The 14,756-nt window shown below is 46.6% G+C and overlaps 1 protein-coding gene and 1 long non-coding RNA gene across 2 annotated transcripts in view; one reads left to right on the top strand and one right to left on the bottom strand.

Moving 5' to 3' along the window:
- The window catches only part of ALDH2 (aldehyde dehydrogenase 2 family member), a 31,774-nt gene that overhangs the window by 15,220 nt on the left and 1,798 nt on the right, over positions 1 to 14,756 (bottom strand). The window contains exon 2 of the mRNA XM_008525678.2: positions 955 to 1,059. Within this exon, the coding sequence (XP_008523900.2) occupies positions 955 to 1,059 (105 nt within the window). The remainder of the gene's footprint in view (positions 1 to 954; positions 1,060 to 14,756) is intronic.
- LOC139084731 (uncharacterized) lies at positions 7,569 to 14,264 on the top strand. Its single transcript, XR_011542397.1, has 3 exons — positions 7,569 to 7,689; positions 9,932 to 10,047; positions 12,797 to 14,264. It is a non-coding gene; the product is annotated as an uncharacterized lncRNA (long non-coding RNA).

Here is a 14,756-nt window from a genome sequence, read left to right on the forward strand (position 1 = left end):
CTAGCATGTTTCATATAGAGAGATGGGCACCAGGAGGTGAGGAGCATGGTTCTCATTAATGTTAAGCACATTTCCCATCAGACTACCCAGTAAGCCAGAAAAGTATTCACATTTGCTTTTAGCAAAGGAAATGAGGCCTTATTCATGAATACAGAAGACTGTCTTAAAGCAGAGGGCAGGAGGCATTCCTGGAGTATTTTTAATACCTTTTCTATTTAAAAAAATATATTTTTACTAAAAGTCTAATTTTTAGACTTTAAAATTACTATTTTTTAATTACTACAAGTATATAGAATTCAAACAAAATATGCTACCAACAGCAAAGCTAGATTCAGGCAACCCAAATTCTGCTCAACAAGATTTCCATCTTGCTGTGCACCTCCCTTCTCTGACCTTCAACTTCCAGGTCTGGAAAGGAGAGGTGGGATTGGATGTCCTCAAATTCAATTCCACATCTACAATTCCAAACCTATATGAAGTATTGAATCCAGGTATAATCTAGCACTTTTGTCTGCAAAGAAGAGTTTCTATTGATTCATTTACTCAAAAATGTTACTTGGCTTTTTTTTTTTTTTTTTTTTTGAGGAAGATTAGCCCTGAGCTAACTGCTGCCAATCCTCCCCTTTTTGCTGAGGAAGACTGGCCCTGAGCTAACATCTGTGCCCATCTTCCTCTACTTTATATATGGGATGCCTACCACAGCATGGCATGCCAAGCAGTGCCATGTCCTCACCCTGGATCTGAACCGGCGGACCCTGGGCCACCAAAGCGGAACGTGTGCACTTAACCGCTGCGCCACTGGGCCGGCCCCGACTTGGCATTTTTTAGTTGTGAAAGCAATACACACATGGTAAAGTTTCAACCATACAAAAACATACAAGGTGAAAAATGAAACCCTCTTTGCCCACCTCTACCAGGCTCAGCCCTGCCCCAAAGAAAGTCACAAGTTCTCACCTTGTCGCCTGCTGCTACCTGACAGATGACTTCCCCAGTAGACGGATTGACGGTGGGGAATGTTTTCTTGCTGACAGCGTCGTGCCACTCATTGTTTATGAAGATCTACAAGGAGAAGGAAGAAAGTTCTCAGGACCAGCTCTCAATGCAGTACCAACCACCAGCAATGTAAAAAAAAAAAAAAAATCAGTACAAATATGAATTATCTTCAGAGTGATATGGCCTACAGGTTAAAAGCACAGGCCTTCGAGAGTGATGTCAGCATCATGGCAGAGTGAACTTGCCCAGGACTCTCTCCCCTCCAACATACAACAAAAAGGGACATCCATACTCCAACAGAAGATATCCTAACAACACAAAAACCTCGGAGAGACACGCAGCCACACGACAGAGGGTGGAGAGGCTGGAGCCCCCCTAGGAGGAGCTGGAATGGGATAAGAGAGAACTTCACTCGCACCCCTAAAGACTGCAGTCGCTGCTGCTGGAGGATCCGTGAGGGAAGGAGCAGGGGAGGGGACGTTCATTTGCAGAATCACCCAGGACTCCCACAGGCCCTTGCAGCCTAGAGGGAAGCCCTCTAACGGGCGAAAGCTTTTGCACAAGGTGACCTCATCAAGCCAAGAGACCAGAGAGCAAGAGCAGAGTGAGAAATCCCAGAGAGCACGCAGGAGAAAGCACCCCTCCTCCCACCCGCTCAGTGCAGCTCCAGCCCCCATCCAGGTGGAGGGCTCAGAATACGCAGTTTTTGACCCCCATCCAGTGGCAACAGGCAGCAACTGCAACCGAATAACATCAGAAATGAGAAAGCCCCGACCTTCCAACATCAGGCACCACATCAAATCTCCAGAGCAGAGAGAAAACTCAAGCACCCAGAACTCAGTCCTGAGGACACAGAAATACGTAAGCTAAATGACAATGAGTTCAAAATAGCTATCATCAAAAAATTCAACGAGGTAAAAGAGAATGTAGAGAAACAATTCAACGAGTTCAGGAGCTACTTCACAAAAGAGATTGAAACTATAAAGAAGAATCATTGAGAAATATTAGAGATGAAAGACACAATGGAAGAGAGAAAACAAAATACGGATTCCCTTAATGCTCAAGTGGACACCATAGAGGAGCGTATCAGCATAATCGAAGATAGACATGTTGAAATGCTCCAGACAGAGGAGAAGAGAGAACTAAGACTAAAAAGAAATGAAGAAAGTCTCTGAGAAATATCCAACTCAATGAGGAAATGCAACATAAGAATTATAGGTATTCAAGAAGGTGAAGAGAAGGAGAATGGAGCAGAAAGCATGTTCAAAGAAATAACAGCAAAGAACCTCCCAAATCTAGGGAAATATGTGTGGAAGAAGCTTTCAAATCTCCTAGATTTGTCAATGTAAATAGACCCACTGTAAGGCATATAGTAGTAAAACTGGCAAAAATGGATGACAAAGAAAGAATACTCAGGGCAGCGAGGCAGAAGAAAATAACCTACAAAGGAACCTCTATCAGGCTTTCAGCGGATTTCTCTGCAGAAACCTTACAAGCTAGGAGAGAATGGAACAACATATTCAAAACTTAAAAAGACAAGAATCTTCAGCCAAGAATACTCTATCCAGCAAAAATACCCTTTAGATATGAGGGAGAAATTAAATCTTTCCCAGACAAACAAAAGCTAAGGGACTTTGTAGCCACAAGACCTCCCCTACAAGAAATCCTCAAGAAGGCCCTCGTACCTGAAAAAAGAAAAAGGGAGAAAGGGGTCACAAAACACAGAGTAAGGAGATAAATAGGTAGACAGAATCAGAATAGGATAGCAAATATTCAACTATAGCATTAAGCTAAAGGGAAGGAAAACACCAAAAACAAAAACAATTTTGTCACTTTAACCACAAACTCACAACACAAGTTGCAATAAGATATGAGAAAAACAACTTAGGAGGGGAGGAGGAAAGGGACTGAATCGGTTTAGACTAAGGAAATAAGAAGCCATCAGAAAATGGACTATCTTATACACGAGACTCTAAATAGAAACCTCAGGGTAACCACTAAACAGAAAAGCAGAACAGAAACAAAAAATAAATAAGGAAAAGACAAAGAAACACAATCATAAAAAACTACATAATTCAATGGGTAGACCAAAAAACACAGGACGAGAAACAAAGGAAATGCAGGAAAACCAGAAAAAGAGTGATATAATGACAGCATTAAGCCCTTATACATCAGTAATCACCCTAAACATAAATGGATTGAATTCTCCAATAAAAAGTCACAGAGTGGCGAGATGGATTAAAGAACAAGACCCAACAATTTGCTGCCTCCAGGAAACACTTCTCAGCTCCAATGACAAACACAGGCTCAGAGTGAAGGGGTGGAAGACAATACTCCAAGCTAATAGCAAACAAAAGAAAACTGTAAGACATTACTGAAAGAAATTAATAATGACATAAAGAGATGGAAAGAGATTCCTTGCTCATGGATTGGAAGAATAAACATAGTTAAAATGTCCATACTACCCAAAGCAATCTACAGATTCAATGCAATCCTAATCAGAATCCCAATGACATTCTTCGTGGAAATAGAGCAAAGAATCCTAAAATCCGTATGGGGCAATCAGAGATCCCGAATTGTCGAGGCAATCCTGAGAAAAAAAGAACAAAGCTGGAGGTATCGCAATCCCTGACTTAAAAATGTACTATAAAGCCATAGTGATCAAAACGGCATGGTACTGGTACAAGAACAGGCACACAGATAAATGGAACAGAACTGAAAGCCCAGAAATAAAACCACACATCTACGGTCAGCTAGTCTTCAACAAAGTGCCAAGAACACACAATGGAAAAAGATAGTCTCTTCAATAAATGGTGTTGGGAAAACTGGACAGCCACACGCAAAAGAAGGAAGGTAGACCACTATCTCATGCCATAGACAAAAATAAACTCAAAATGGATCAAAAACTTGAAGCTACGTCCTGAAACTATAGATAATATCAGTAGTATACTCTTCGACATCGAACTAAAAAAAGGATCTTCTCAAATACCATGTCCTCTCAGACAAGGGAAACAAAAGGAAAAATAAACAAGTGGGAATTCATCAAATTAATTAGCTTCTGCAAGGCAAAAGAAACTAGAAGCAAAACAAAGAGACAACCCGCCAACTGGGAGAAAATATTTGCAAATCATATATCTGAAAAGAGGGTATTCTCCATAATATATAAGGAACTCACACAACTGAACAATAAAAAAAAGACAACCTGATCAAAAAGTGGGCAGAGGAGAGGACCAGACATTTTTCCAAAGAAGATACATAGATGGCCAATAAACACATGAAAAGATGTTCAACATCACTAATCATCAGGGAAATGCAAATCAAAACTACACTAAGATACCACCTTACGCCTGTTAAAATGGCTACAATCACTAAGACTAAAAATAACACATGCTGGAGAGGGTGTGGAGAGAAGGGAACCCTCATCCACTGCTGGTCGGAATGCAAACTGGTGCAGCCACTATGGAAAACAGTATGGAGATTCCTCAAAAAACTAAAAATAGAACTACCATATGACCCAGCTATCCCACTACCGGGTATCTACCCAAACACCTTGAAATCAACAATCCAAAGTAACATATACACCGCTATGTTCACTGCAGCACTATTCACAATAGCCAAGACATGGAAACAATCCAAGTGCCCATCGACTGATGATTGGATAAAGAAGATGTGGTATATACATACAATGAAATACTACTCAACCATAAGAAAAGACAAATTCGGGGCTGGCCTGGTGGCACAGTGGTTAAGTGTGCACGTTCCGCTTCGGCAGCCCGGGGTTCGCCAGTTTGGATCCCGGGTGCAGACATGGCACTGCTTGGCAAGCCATGCTGTGGTAGGTGTCCCACATATAAAGTAGAGGAAGACGGGCACGGATGGTAGCTCAGGGCTAATCTTCCTCAAAAAAAAAAGACAAGGCAAGACAAATTCATCCCGTTTGCAATAACATGGAACGACCTGGAGGGAATTATGCTAAGTGAAATAAGCCAGTCTGAGAAAGACAGACACCAGATGATTTCACTCATATGTGGAATACAAACAAATACATGGACAAAGAAAACAGTTCAGTGGTTACCATGGGAAGGGGGATGGTGGGTGGGCTCAGGGGGTGAAGGGGAGCACTTATGTGGTGACAGTCAAGAAATAATGTACAACTGAAATCTCACGTTGATGTAAACTATTATGAACTCAATAAAAATAAAATAAAATAAAGAGGGAAAAAAAAAAAGCACAGGCCTTGGAGACTATCTGAGCTGGAGCGCCCTCTCTGCCAAGTGACCTTGGGTAAGTCATCTGACCTTTCATTGCCTTGGTTTCTCTGACCTGAAAAATGAATAGAATGTTTCTGCCTTATCAGTCATCTATATCTATTCCTGTGTAACGTCAGCTCAAAACTTGGTGGCTTGAAAGGCTTTATTATACTCTCTCGCCATTGTGTTCACTGATGGGGCTCAGCCGAGCAGGGCTCGCCTGGGCTTCCTCAGTAGTTGCAGAAAGAGGGTGCCTGGGACTGGATATACAAAATGGCTTCGTCACTCATGTCTGGCACCACACGGCTTGCTTGGGCTCTGTCTCATGGCGAACTCAGGCTAGTCAGACTTCTCACATGACAGTGGCTTCCCCGAGTGTTCCAGGAGACTCAGGCAGAACTGGAAGTCTTAAGAGAGCTAGCTTCGAAAGTCATGTGGCCTCATTTCCACCACCAAATTCCCTTGGTCAAGATGAGTCCAGCCCAAGGCCCAATCACAGAGTGGGGAGCGAGCCCCCATCTCTTCTCGGGCTCCTCTGCCACACTGCTACACAGGGCCATTGTGAGAACCAAGTCAGATGACTCTTTCAGCCATTCAGCAAACATTTAGTGCATCCCTGCCATGGGCCAGGCACTGTTCTAGGGCTGAGGACACAGTGGAAACCAAACCCAACAAGGACCTTTCTCTCATGGAGTTGGCATTCTGGTAGGCACAGAAAATAAGGAAGCAATCAGATATACAAGGCAACCTCAGACTGCAGTCATACGTGCAAAGGGAGAAAAACAGGGTCCAGAGAGAGTATAAACAAGGGGAGGATGGAGAACTTTAGCTGGGATGGTCAGGGAGGGCCTCTCTGCAGAGCAGACATTTGACTTGAGCCCTGAATGGTGAAAAGGAGCCAGCCACAGGAATAGGAGGAGGACAAGCAGTCCAGGCAGCAGGAATAGCAAGTGCAAAGGTCCTGGGGCAGGAATAAGTCTGGTGAGTTTGAGAAAAACAAGGCAGCCACAGTTACTGGTGAACCAGGAAGGAAGTACTAGAAGATGAAGTCAGAGAGGAGGGTGGGTCCTGTGAAGCCCTCAGTTCAGGGCCTGCTGGCATTCACTGTTGTTGCTGTTCTGAGGATTAACAGCGACCAAGTCTGGGGAGAGACTGTATCCTGGTTTAATGAGGCCACTATCAGGGAGAAAGAAGCCTCTTCATTCACTCAGAGAAAGGGTCCTCACCCAGAGCTGCTTATAAGTGTAAAGTTCACTCTCTGCTCCTAAGAGCCAGTGACGGCCTTAGAGCACAGAGAAGAAATTTCACAGCAAGCTGCTCCCTCCAGGCTGGGGAAGCTGCTCTGGGGCTGCGGGGAGCTTTGGTCCCTTCACCAGGGCTGTCCAAGGCCACTCTCTGCCTTCCTTCAAGGGCTCTCTTTAGCCCCAGCATCCCAACATAGCCTGGCTGTGGCTTAGGACCCAGGGGAGTCGTCTCCGTCACTCTGGGCCAGAGCCAGGGACCATAAACGAGACCAAGCCACCAAGCAACGCCCGGAGCTCGGCTCCTGCCAGGGCCAAGATTTCAGGGTCAGTCAGCAGGGTGCAGGGAGGGCTGGCCTGGCTCAGTGGTCAAGAGCAGGGCTTGAGACAAGAATCCGGATGAATCCGGGCTCTTTTGCTCCTAGTTGTGTCACATGGGGCAAGGCACTTCACCTCCCCACCTTCATTCCCTCATCTGTGAGGTGGGACTCACGATGTACTCCCTCATCAAGGGCCATTTGAGGGTTCCAAGTGTCTGCGCCAAGCCTCGCACGGACTAGTTGCTATGGCGACCATGGTGAGGACCAGGTGGGTGACGGTGCCAGCCAGGAAACGGTCTACCAGGGGTCACCTTCCCAGGCTCAGATTTGGTATTTTGGAGCAAGCCCTACCCCACCATTGCAGCAGAATCCGCAGCTGTGCACCTACAGTAAAAGGCTTTTGGCATTTAGCAGGAGAAAGTGGGTAAACATCAGCCAGATTCCTTGCAAGATGTTTGTGTAGTTTCACTTTAGTCAGTTGATTAAACTTTAGCAAAATAACTTTTGTTTCTTCTTTCTAGAGGGCTGGGAGGGGCTGGGAAGTGGGTGATGGCTAGTGCCCAGTCTGGGGAACAGGCGTAGCCAAGAGTTCAGGCTGGAAGCCAGGTGGCCCTAAGTTCAAGCTCGACTCGGCCATAGCCTGGCTGAGCTGCACAGGTGCTGCCCTCTTCGAGAATCAGCCTCCTCCTGCTGGCGAATGTGGGGCGGGGGCGGGGGCGGGGTGGGGGAAGCTTGTGGGGAGGAGCAGAGATGACACCCGTGGAGGAGGGAGCAGGGCTTGGCACACACTCCACCACCATCTGCTGAGCATCTGTCCCCACGGCCACCCTGAGCAGAGGCTCGGGTTCCCAGCCTCACACCTGGCGGCCTCACTGAAGCCTTGAGGTGAGGAGGTTAGGGAGCATACAGAGGAGAGGCAGGCCGCTGGGTGGGGGTGAGTCTGCTGGTCTTGTACTGTTCCCTCCAACCCCCTCCCCCGCTGCTGACCAGGACGGTCCACCCAGCCACCTGCATGTGATGGAAATGGCCATATTTACTAGCTACTCGTGATGTGGCATCCCCTGTACCAGGAGCTTTATGTACTTGGATTATTCCCATTTAAACCTCCCCTAGCAAACCTAGAAGGTGAGCTTCATCCTCTCCTCTTCACAGAGGAGGACACTGAGGCACAGAGAGGTCAAGCCGCTTGCTGAAGGTCACACAGCAGTGAGGGCAGAGCCCAGATTTGAACCCAGTTCTTTGGAACTCCAAGGCCTGTGCTCTTTGGCCGGTTCTTCCTCTAACTCCAGCCTCCAGTCAGAGCCCAGGCCAGGCTTCTGGGAGGTCAGAACTCTTGTTTCCTAATCTCCATCTTTATGGTTTACTTACAGCCCTACTGCAGGTTTGATTTTGAGATTTTATTCTGGGTGCTGTAAAAAGCACCAACCTCTAAGCCAGACAGACTTGGGTTCGAGTCCCAGTTCCACCCTCACAGGCTGTGACCTTGGGCCAATCCCTTCGCTTCCAGATGCTTCAGTGGTCTCTGGGGATAATATGTCTGGGGGCTGATGTAAGGATTAAATGCAACAAGGAGTGTCGAGTTCCTACGCTAGGACCCCACACACAGTGGGTCTCCCAGCCACAGCTACCTCATTCTAGCTCCCGTGGCTCTCTCGGGTCACAGATTTTTAGGAGCAAGGACCAGGTGGGTCTGTAGGCCTCTTTCTGTGCTGTTCTCTGCAAGCAGCACACTAAATTAGTTTGTGCCGGAAACGTTTTCTTCTTTTGCAAGGATCAGGAAGTATGAAGCCGAGAAATGGGCCAGTCTGGCTAAATTCCCGCTGGCCTCACCCCTAGTTCCCTGGGCAGTGCCCACACTGTCCTGCTGCCCTTAGACCAGGACCCTGAGAAGCCCACTCCTGGCATCCATCTGCCTTCCAAAGCCCTGAATTCGCTGAGTCACTCTCCACTGTTGAACTTCAACAATCCGTCCTCCCTTCTCGGCTGGTCCGGCTGGGTTGGCTGACGCAGGAACCGGGAGCGCCCGTTTCCCTTCTCTTACAGCCACACTTCAGCAGTCTCCCCTCTTTCCCTCAGGTTCGGGGAGGGGGCTGGGGTGGGCACTGTTCTCATACGGAGCCTCTGCTGAAGTTCTGCTTCAAGCGAGGGTGGTTTCACAGCAACTTCTCTTGAATAAACACAAGGACAGACTCCAGGCCACGTAATTCATAACCTCCTGGCCTGAAACCCAAAGCCCAACTTACATAACATGCTGACATTGGTCACCTGGCAGGGGGGTTCCTCCCAACTCACACTTGCTCCTTATAGTTTCTAGAAGCAGAGCAACATCAGGAGTTGATGCTTTCAATCTGGACTGTTGGCAAAACTCATGGAGCTTTTCCATCAAAATGCTCCGTTTTCTCTATTTTTTAATAAATATTCATTCTCTAAAATTTGGATTCACTCACCCATGCAGCTGATAAGCTTTAACTGAGAGCCATCACCCTGCCGGGCACTGAGTAAACCCGCAGAGTCCCGGATCCTTGAGCAAAAGTCCTGGGGAGGAGGGACACAACCAACAGGCAGACCAACAGAGTGAGACAGAAACACACAGGCAACAGTGAGGAACAGCCCGCAGCGTCAGTTGCGCCACAGCAGGGACCTCATGGAGAGCTCAGGGACAGAGGGGACTGAAAGGGACCCCATGGCAACAGGGGGAGGGGGAGGGGAGAGCAGAGGGGGCTCTGGATTCTGTGCCTCCTGTGTGCCAGAAACAGCGCTAGTGCTGGGGTCCTGGGGGGAACGGCACAGACGCGGGGTGTGTCCATTCTAGTGGAGATCATGGACTGCATTTCACATCTTGCTTTTCTCAGTAACAGTTTCCCTTGGACGTTATTCCACTGGCAGGTCCGCCTTGTTATTTTAAGCAAAATAGCACTGCTCCATGGGAAGAGACGACAGCTTACCTAACCAGTTCCCAAAAATGCACTTTTAGGATGAGTTTTCACCTTTCCCACCAGTGCTGCTGCAGCAAACAACCTCTGACATGCACCTTGGCAAAGCTGGGGCAGAGTCCTGTATTAAAATTAGAATCGGTGAGCTAGCGGATAACACGATCCTTGGCTGCCTTGCGCAACTTGTTTTCCAGGCCCTGGCAGATTACGAACTGCAAAGAGAAACTTGATGAAGTGGCTAAAAAGCTGGGGCGGGGACAGCAGAGCTGTGAGCAGGACAGCAGGAGCCCGGGGAGGAGGCCCAACCAAGGTGAGGACAGAGCCATATTCCAGCGCCACCTCCACTCGGTGGCAATGGACAGTCATAATCTGCCCAAGGTCTCCAGTAAAAGGTTAAATGATGTTCAGTGGCTCTGATTTAAGGAAGCAGGACACATTCTAGGAAGATTTTAGTTCAAGCTTTGATGCATGAAAGAATTAGGACTCTGTTACCTAGGAAACCCACATCCCTGGAATATGTTATTTTCGACAAGGGTGAGTGAGCAAGTGCTGTGGGTTCTATCCTGGGGGGACTCCTGCTGGCACTGGCTTTTTCAGTGACAGTAGGTAACTTGTATCCAACAGAAAGCAGGTACTATCTTTCATATTACAAGATCCCAAGGAGAAAAGTTCAAGGTGCACATGGAATGCCACACACGTTCACACATCCCAGATAATCGTGTAGAAGCCTTGGGCTAGGGTGGGGTTAGGGCCAAGGGTGGCCACCTCCCTCAGATTTGCTAGAGACACTGTGGCACCTGTGCCCAGCCCTCCCCTCCCCATCCCCCAGGGCCTTTCTTGTTCTGCATTCCTGGATTTTCACCACTTCCAAGGTGGCAGGGTTGATTCTACTGTGGACTGTCTGGCAGGCAGGCACGGTTTCACTCTGTCACTGTGCCTATGGGCTTACATTGTGGCGATCTCTCTTGCTACAATCTCTTCCCTTGGCCAGTTTCAGCACTCTGTGTGTGTCCCCGCAGTCCTTCTAGTTAACTCCCAAATTTTTTACAAAAAGGCCCTTTGAGTGGAAATACTGGGTTCCCATTCCTGCTACTGGAACACAAAACTGTAAACTTAGTTTCATAAATGGCAACCATTCATGCCTTCAATAAATATTTACTGAGTAGGGATTATATTCTAATCTCGCTGCTAAGAATACAAATGTAAACATGGCCCATCCCTTCTGATTTCAAATATTCAGTCCAATTGTCCCATAAATATTTACGCCTTTGACCATCGGGCCTGATCCTGAGGCAACACAGCATGTGGCTAAGGGCATGCTGGAGCTGAACAGAGCTGTCTGAAACCTGGTTTCATACTTGCTCCTTAATGTGAACTTGACTTCCCTGAGCCTTGTTTCTTCATCTGTAAAATGGGACAACAACAAGACCTGGCTCATAGAGTTGTTATAGCATGCAAGCTGAAAATGTAGGTACAGGTCCTCAGCACAGGGCCTGATCGATCATAAGTGATCAACTATCATAATTATTGGATCAGGGGATACATATGCATGTCCACAACACACACATCTGGTCTCAACTTGCTCTCAATACCACAGCCCAGTACTTATAACCCAGTCACCTGTAATTCAGCTGTTCCCAGAGATTCTGGGCGGGCAGGAGACACGGAACGGCATTTGTGTTCCCCTATAATCAACTGCTGTTAGGAGCAGAAGTAACCAAGGGAGGGCCAGCGAATCCTCAGATTCTCTGGGTTGCCTGAATCTGCTATTTCTACCAAGGATATTAAAACTCCTAAACAAGCAATAAAACCAGTGCGATCAGAATGAGGATATTTCACTTGACCCACTTAGCACACAGCCACCCCAACCCACCACTTAGCCCAACACAGATTTTGGCTCATTCCGTAAGAATCTTCCCCGGAAAATAAGAGAAATCAAACTCCTACTCTGTATGTATCACCTGCCAGCAGTGATTATCTGCAGGGGTGGGATAGCAGAAGACTGTCCCTTTCTTTTTATATTTGCTTACAGGTTAATTACTTTTAAAGAAATAAAACATTTAAATAAAGCCCAAGTCCCCTTTAATCACTACCTACAAGCAGATTCCCTATGCAGCCCCGCCTTGGCGTTCACCACCCTCATGCCCACGTGCATTTTCCTTCCAGAGCATTTTTATACATCTTATATGGAGATATATCTATCCACATTGAATGGAAAGTTCATTTTGAGTGGTTTTAATTAGTTTCATGTCACACAGTGTGCTGGACATCTTCCCCCTGAAACTCTGTTTTTGAGATCCATCATTCATACAACTCCAGCTAATTCCTTGTAACTACTGCCTGCATCGAATTCTTCCTTCCTATCCCTGTAACATATGTTGTTCATCTGTGTCCCCATGGAAGGCAAGCTGGCTGATTTCCTAGGTTTTTGCTAATATAAACTACGTGGCGATGAACATCTGTGCGCGCCTGTGTGTTTCCAGTGAGTTTCTACTTCACAGACTTCTGCTTGCTTGACTTTTTCTACTAAGGATGTATTACTGTTGTAATGAGAAAATTCTATATCCAGAGACCCTTTCTTAATTCTCTCTTCATCAGTTCTCTCTTTAGTTCCTGAGTGTTGTGGCCAAGGGGCTAAGAATAAAGAAGAAAATTTAATTCACCCCAAACTCCCACTCACCTTTGCCACAACCTAGCTCATCCCTTCAGGAGACAAATTACAACTACAACAGCACTCACATGAAATGGAGTCATATAATTATTATCTTGTAAGCTCAACATCATCACTGCTATCCCAGCTCTTATTTAAGGCTGCAGTAAATATGGAGCCACGAGTCAGGCACTTGCTAAGGGCTGTACAAGGATGACCCCACTTCATCCCCACAGCAACCCTATGATGCAGATGGAGTTTTTACCCTATTTTACAGATGTGGCAGCTAAGGTAGAGTTAAATCAATGTACCCCCCTCCATATCCCATCTTCCCTTATTTTTCTCCATAGCACTAATCACCTTGCACCAAACTACACATTTCACTTATTTGTCTGTCTCCACTTTCCAGGATGCAAGCTTCCCACGGGCAGCAATTCTTGTCTGTTCATGGGAAGTGAGGGTGCTGAGGATATGTCTGCTGAATCAAGTAACCTGCCAAAGCAGATAACTACTGAGTTGCAGGCAGTCTGAGTCCAGAGGGTGAAATGGGGTCTAACAATATTCTTGTCTTATTATTGTTGTTATCTACCAACATGAAGTGGTGATGCTACTGAAGGTGAAAGTATTAGCCACACCCCATCCAGGAGGGTCACTCTGCTGAAACCTCAGGCCCTCGGGTTTTCCTTTGAGTTCTTTCTAGATCTTAATTACTCTCCAAGGAGGGAAGAAAAGAAGAAAGAAAAATGGAAGTCAGTTTCATTGACAGAGGTGTGCTCCTGAAACCCGCCAAGGATGAGAAATGTTGATCTTGAGGAAGCCTGGCCATCATCAGCTCCCCCTTCAGGTCCCTGCTGGTGAGTCAGGGAAGGAGAACTAAAATCTCCTTAACCAGCAGAGAAGTTTACCCCACCCTGCAGTCCCATCCAGGACAAGGAGGGGCAAGAGGACCCCAGGAGGGTGGACCAACCACCCCACTCTGCCTCTGTGGGGTTAAGAAATAGAGTGGGAAGGAGACCTATTGCCTGTCCTCCCCCCATCCACGTGAGACCCAACAAGCTTGAAGTGCAACATTCCCCCAAATGCCCTGGGGTGAGAAGGCCCAGCGTCTGCAGAAGCAACTTCAAGGGCCGTCCCAACAGTTCCAGACTACAGGACAGCTCGCTGAACTTCAAGGAACCGATAACTCTCAAGGAAATGTCCAGGTATACGATCTATTTTGCACCTAGAGCCCCTGGTAAGAGACAAAATTTTGGAATTAGGCCTTGGCATTCTTGCCAGCAGGGTTCGCAATGATGCAACAATGAGAACAGCCCAAGGAGCTTTAAGAGGGACCGCTTCCAGCGCGGTGGGATGCTTTGCAGACCTCAGGAAAGAATAAAGCAGATCTGAAGGTAGCGACTTAGAAAGATAATCCGGATAAATTATTCAATGAGACAGAGCTTCAGAATAGTGTGAAAGATGACATGAGTGGAGCCATATTAAAATAGAGCCACAGCAGCCATTTCAGAAGAATTGCCTTGTTTTCTGAATCTTCCAAATTGGACCAAACCATCAACATTCCAAGAAGTCGGTAAGGACAAGAATATCTTGTTCGTAAGGACTGATGAAATTGGACTTTCAACCAATCAATGAAATACAAATCCAGCCTTTTGCCTGATGACTGAATCTCAAACCAATCTATGAAGTATAAACCTAGCCACGCCTCATCTAGCGCCAATGAGCTCTTCTTTAATACAGCTGACCTCATCTTCCTCCCCTTTTCCCATAAAAGCCCCGAGCCCATCTCCTGTAATTGGGGCACTGTTTGGGTTTCTACCTGAATCTGTGCTCCCCAAATTACGAGTCTTTGATCCCAAATAAACGCTTTGCATCTTAAACTGGTTTCTGTTTTTGTAGGTTGACAACAGAAAGTGCTAGGATCTCATTTATGAAAAAAAAACCTGGTGCACACTCACTGGTTCTCTCTCTGACTCACACAGACACAAAGAAAAGGTCTGCAACTTGACTCATGCCTTCGTCCAAGGAAGTCTGAAAGAACAGACAAGGAAGAGGGGAACTTTCCCACCAAAGTTAACAATCTTCTTGGAAGGAGTGCGGTGGGGTATGTGGGAAGTTTTACAGTACTCTCTGTATTTTTAGACAGTGAACAAGTGTTCCTTTGATGATCTCAAAAAATCTGATGAAGCAGAGCAGCCACAGCGAGAATTCCCTCCACTCCCCCAATTGACGCTCCCACACTAAATCTGGAGAGCAGGACTCCAGCTATCCGCCAGGCCCGAATGCAAGTTTGGACACCATTTCTACCTCCACGTGAGCACCAAGGAGGAACATGTTAATTAGATTCTGTGGTAACAAAGGCTCAGGGTGCT

The sequence above is a fragment of the Equus przewalskii genome, chromosome 7 (assembly GCF_037783145.1).
Source record: "Equus przewalskii isolate Varuska chromosome 7, EquPr2, whole genome shotgun sequence".
NCBI lineage: Eukaryota > Metazoa > Chordata > Mammalia > Perissodactyla > Equidae > Equus > Equus przewalskii.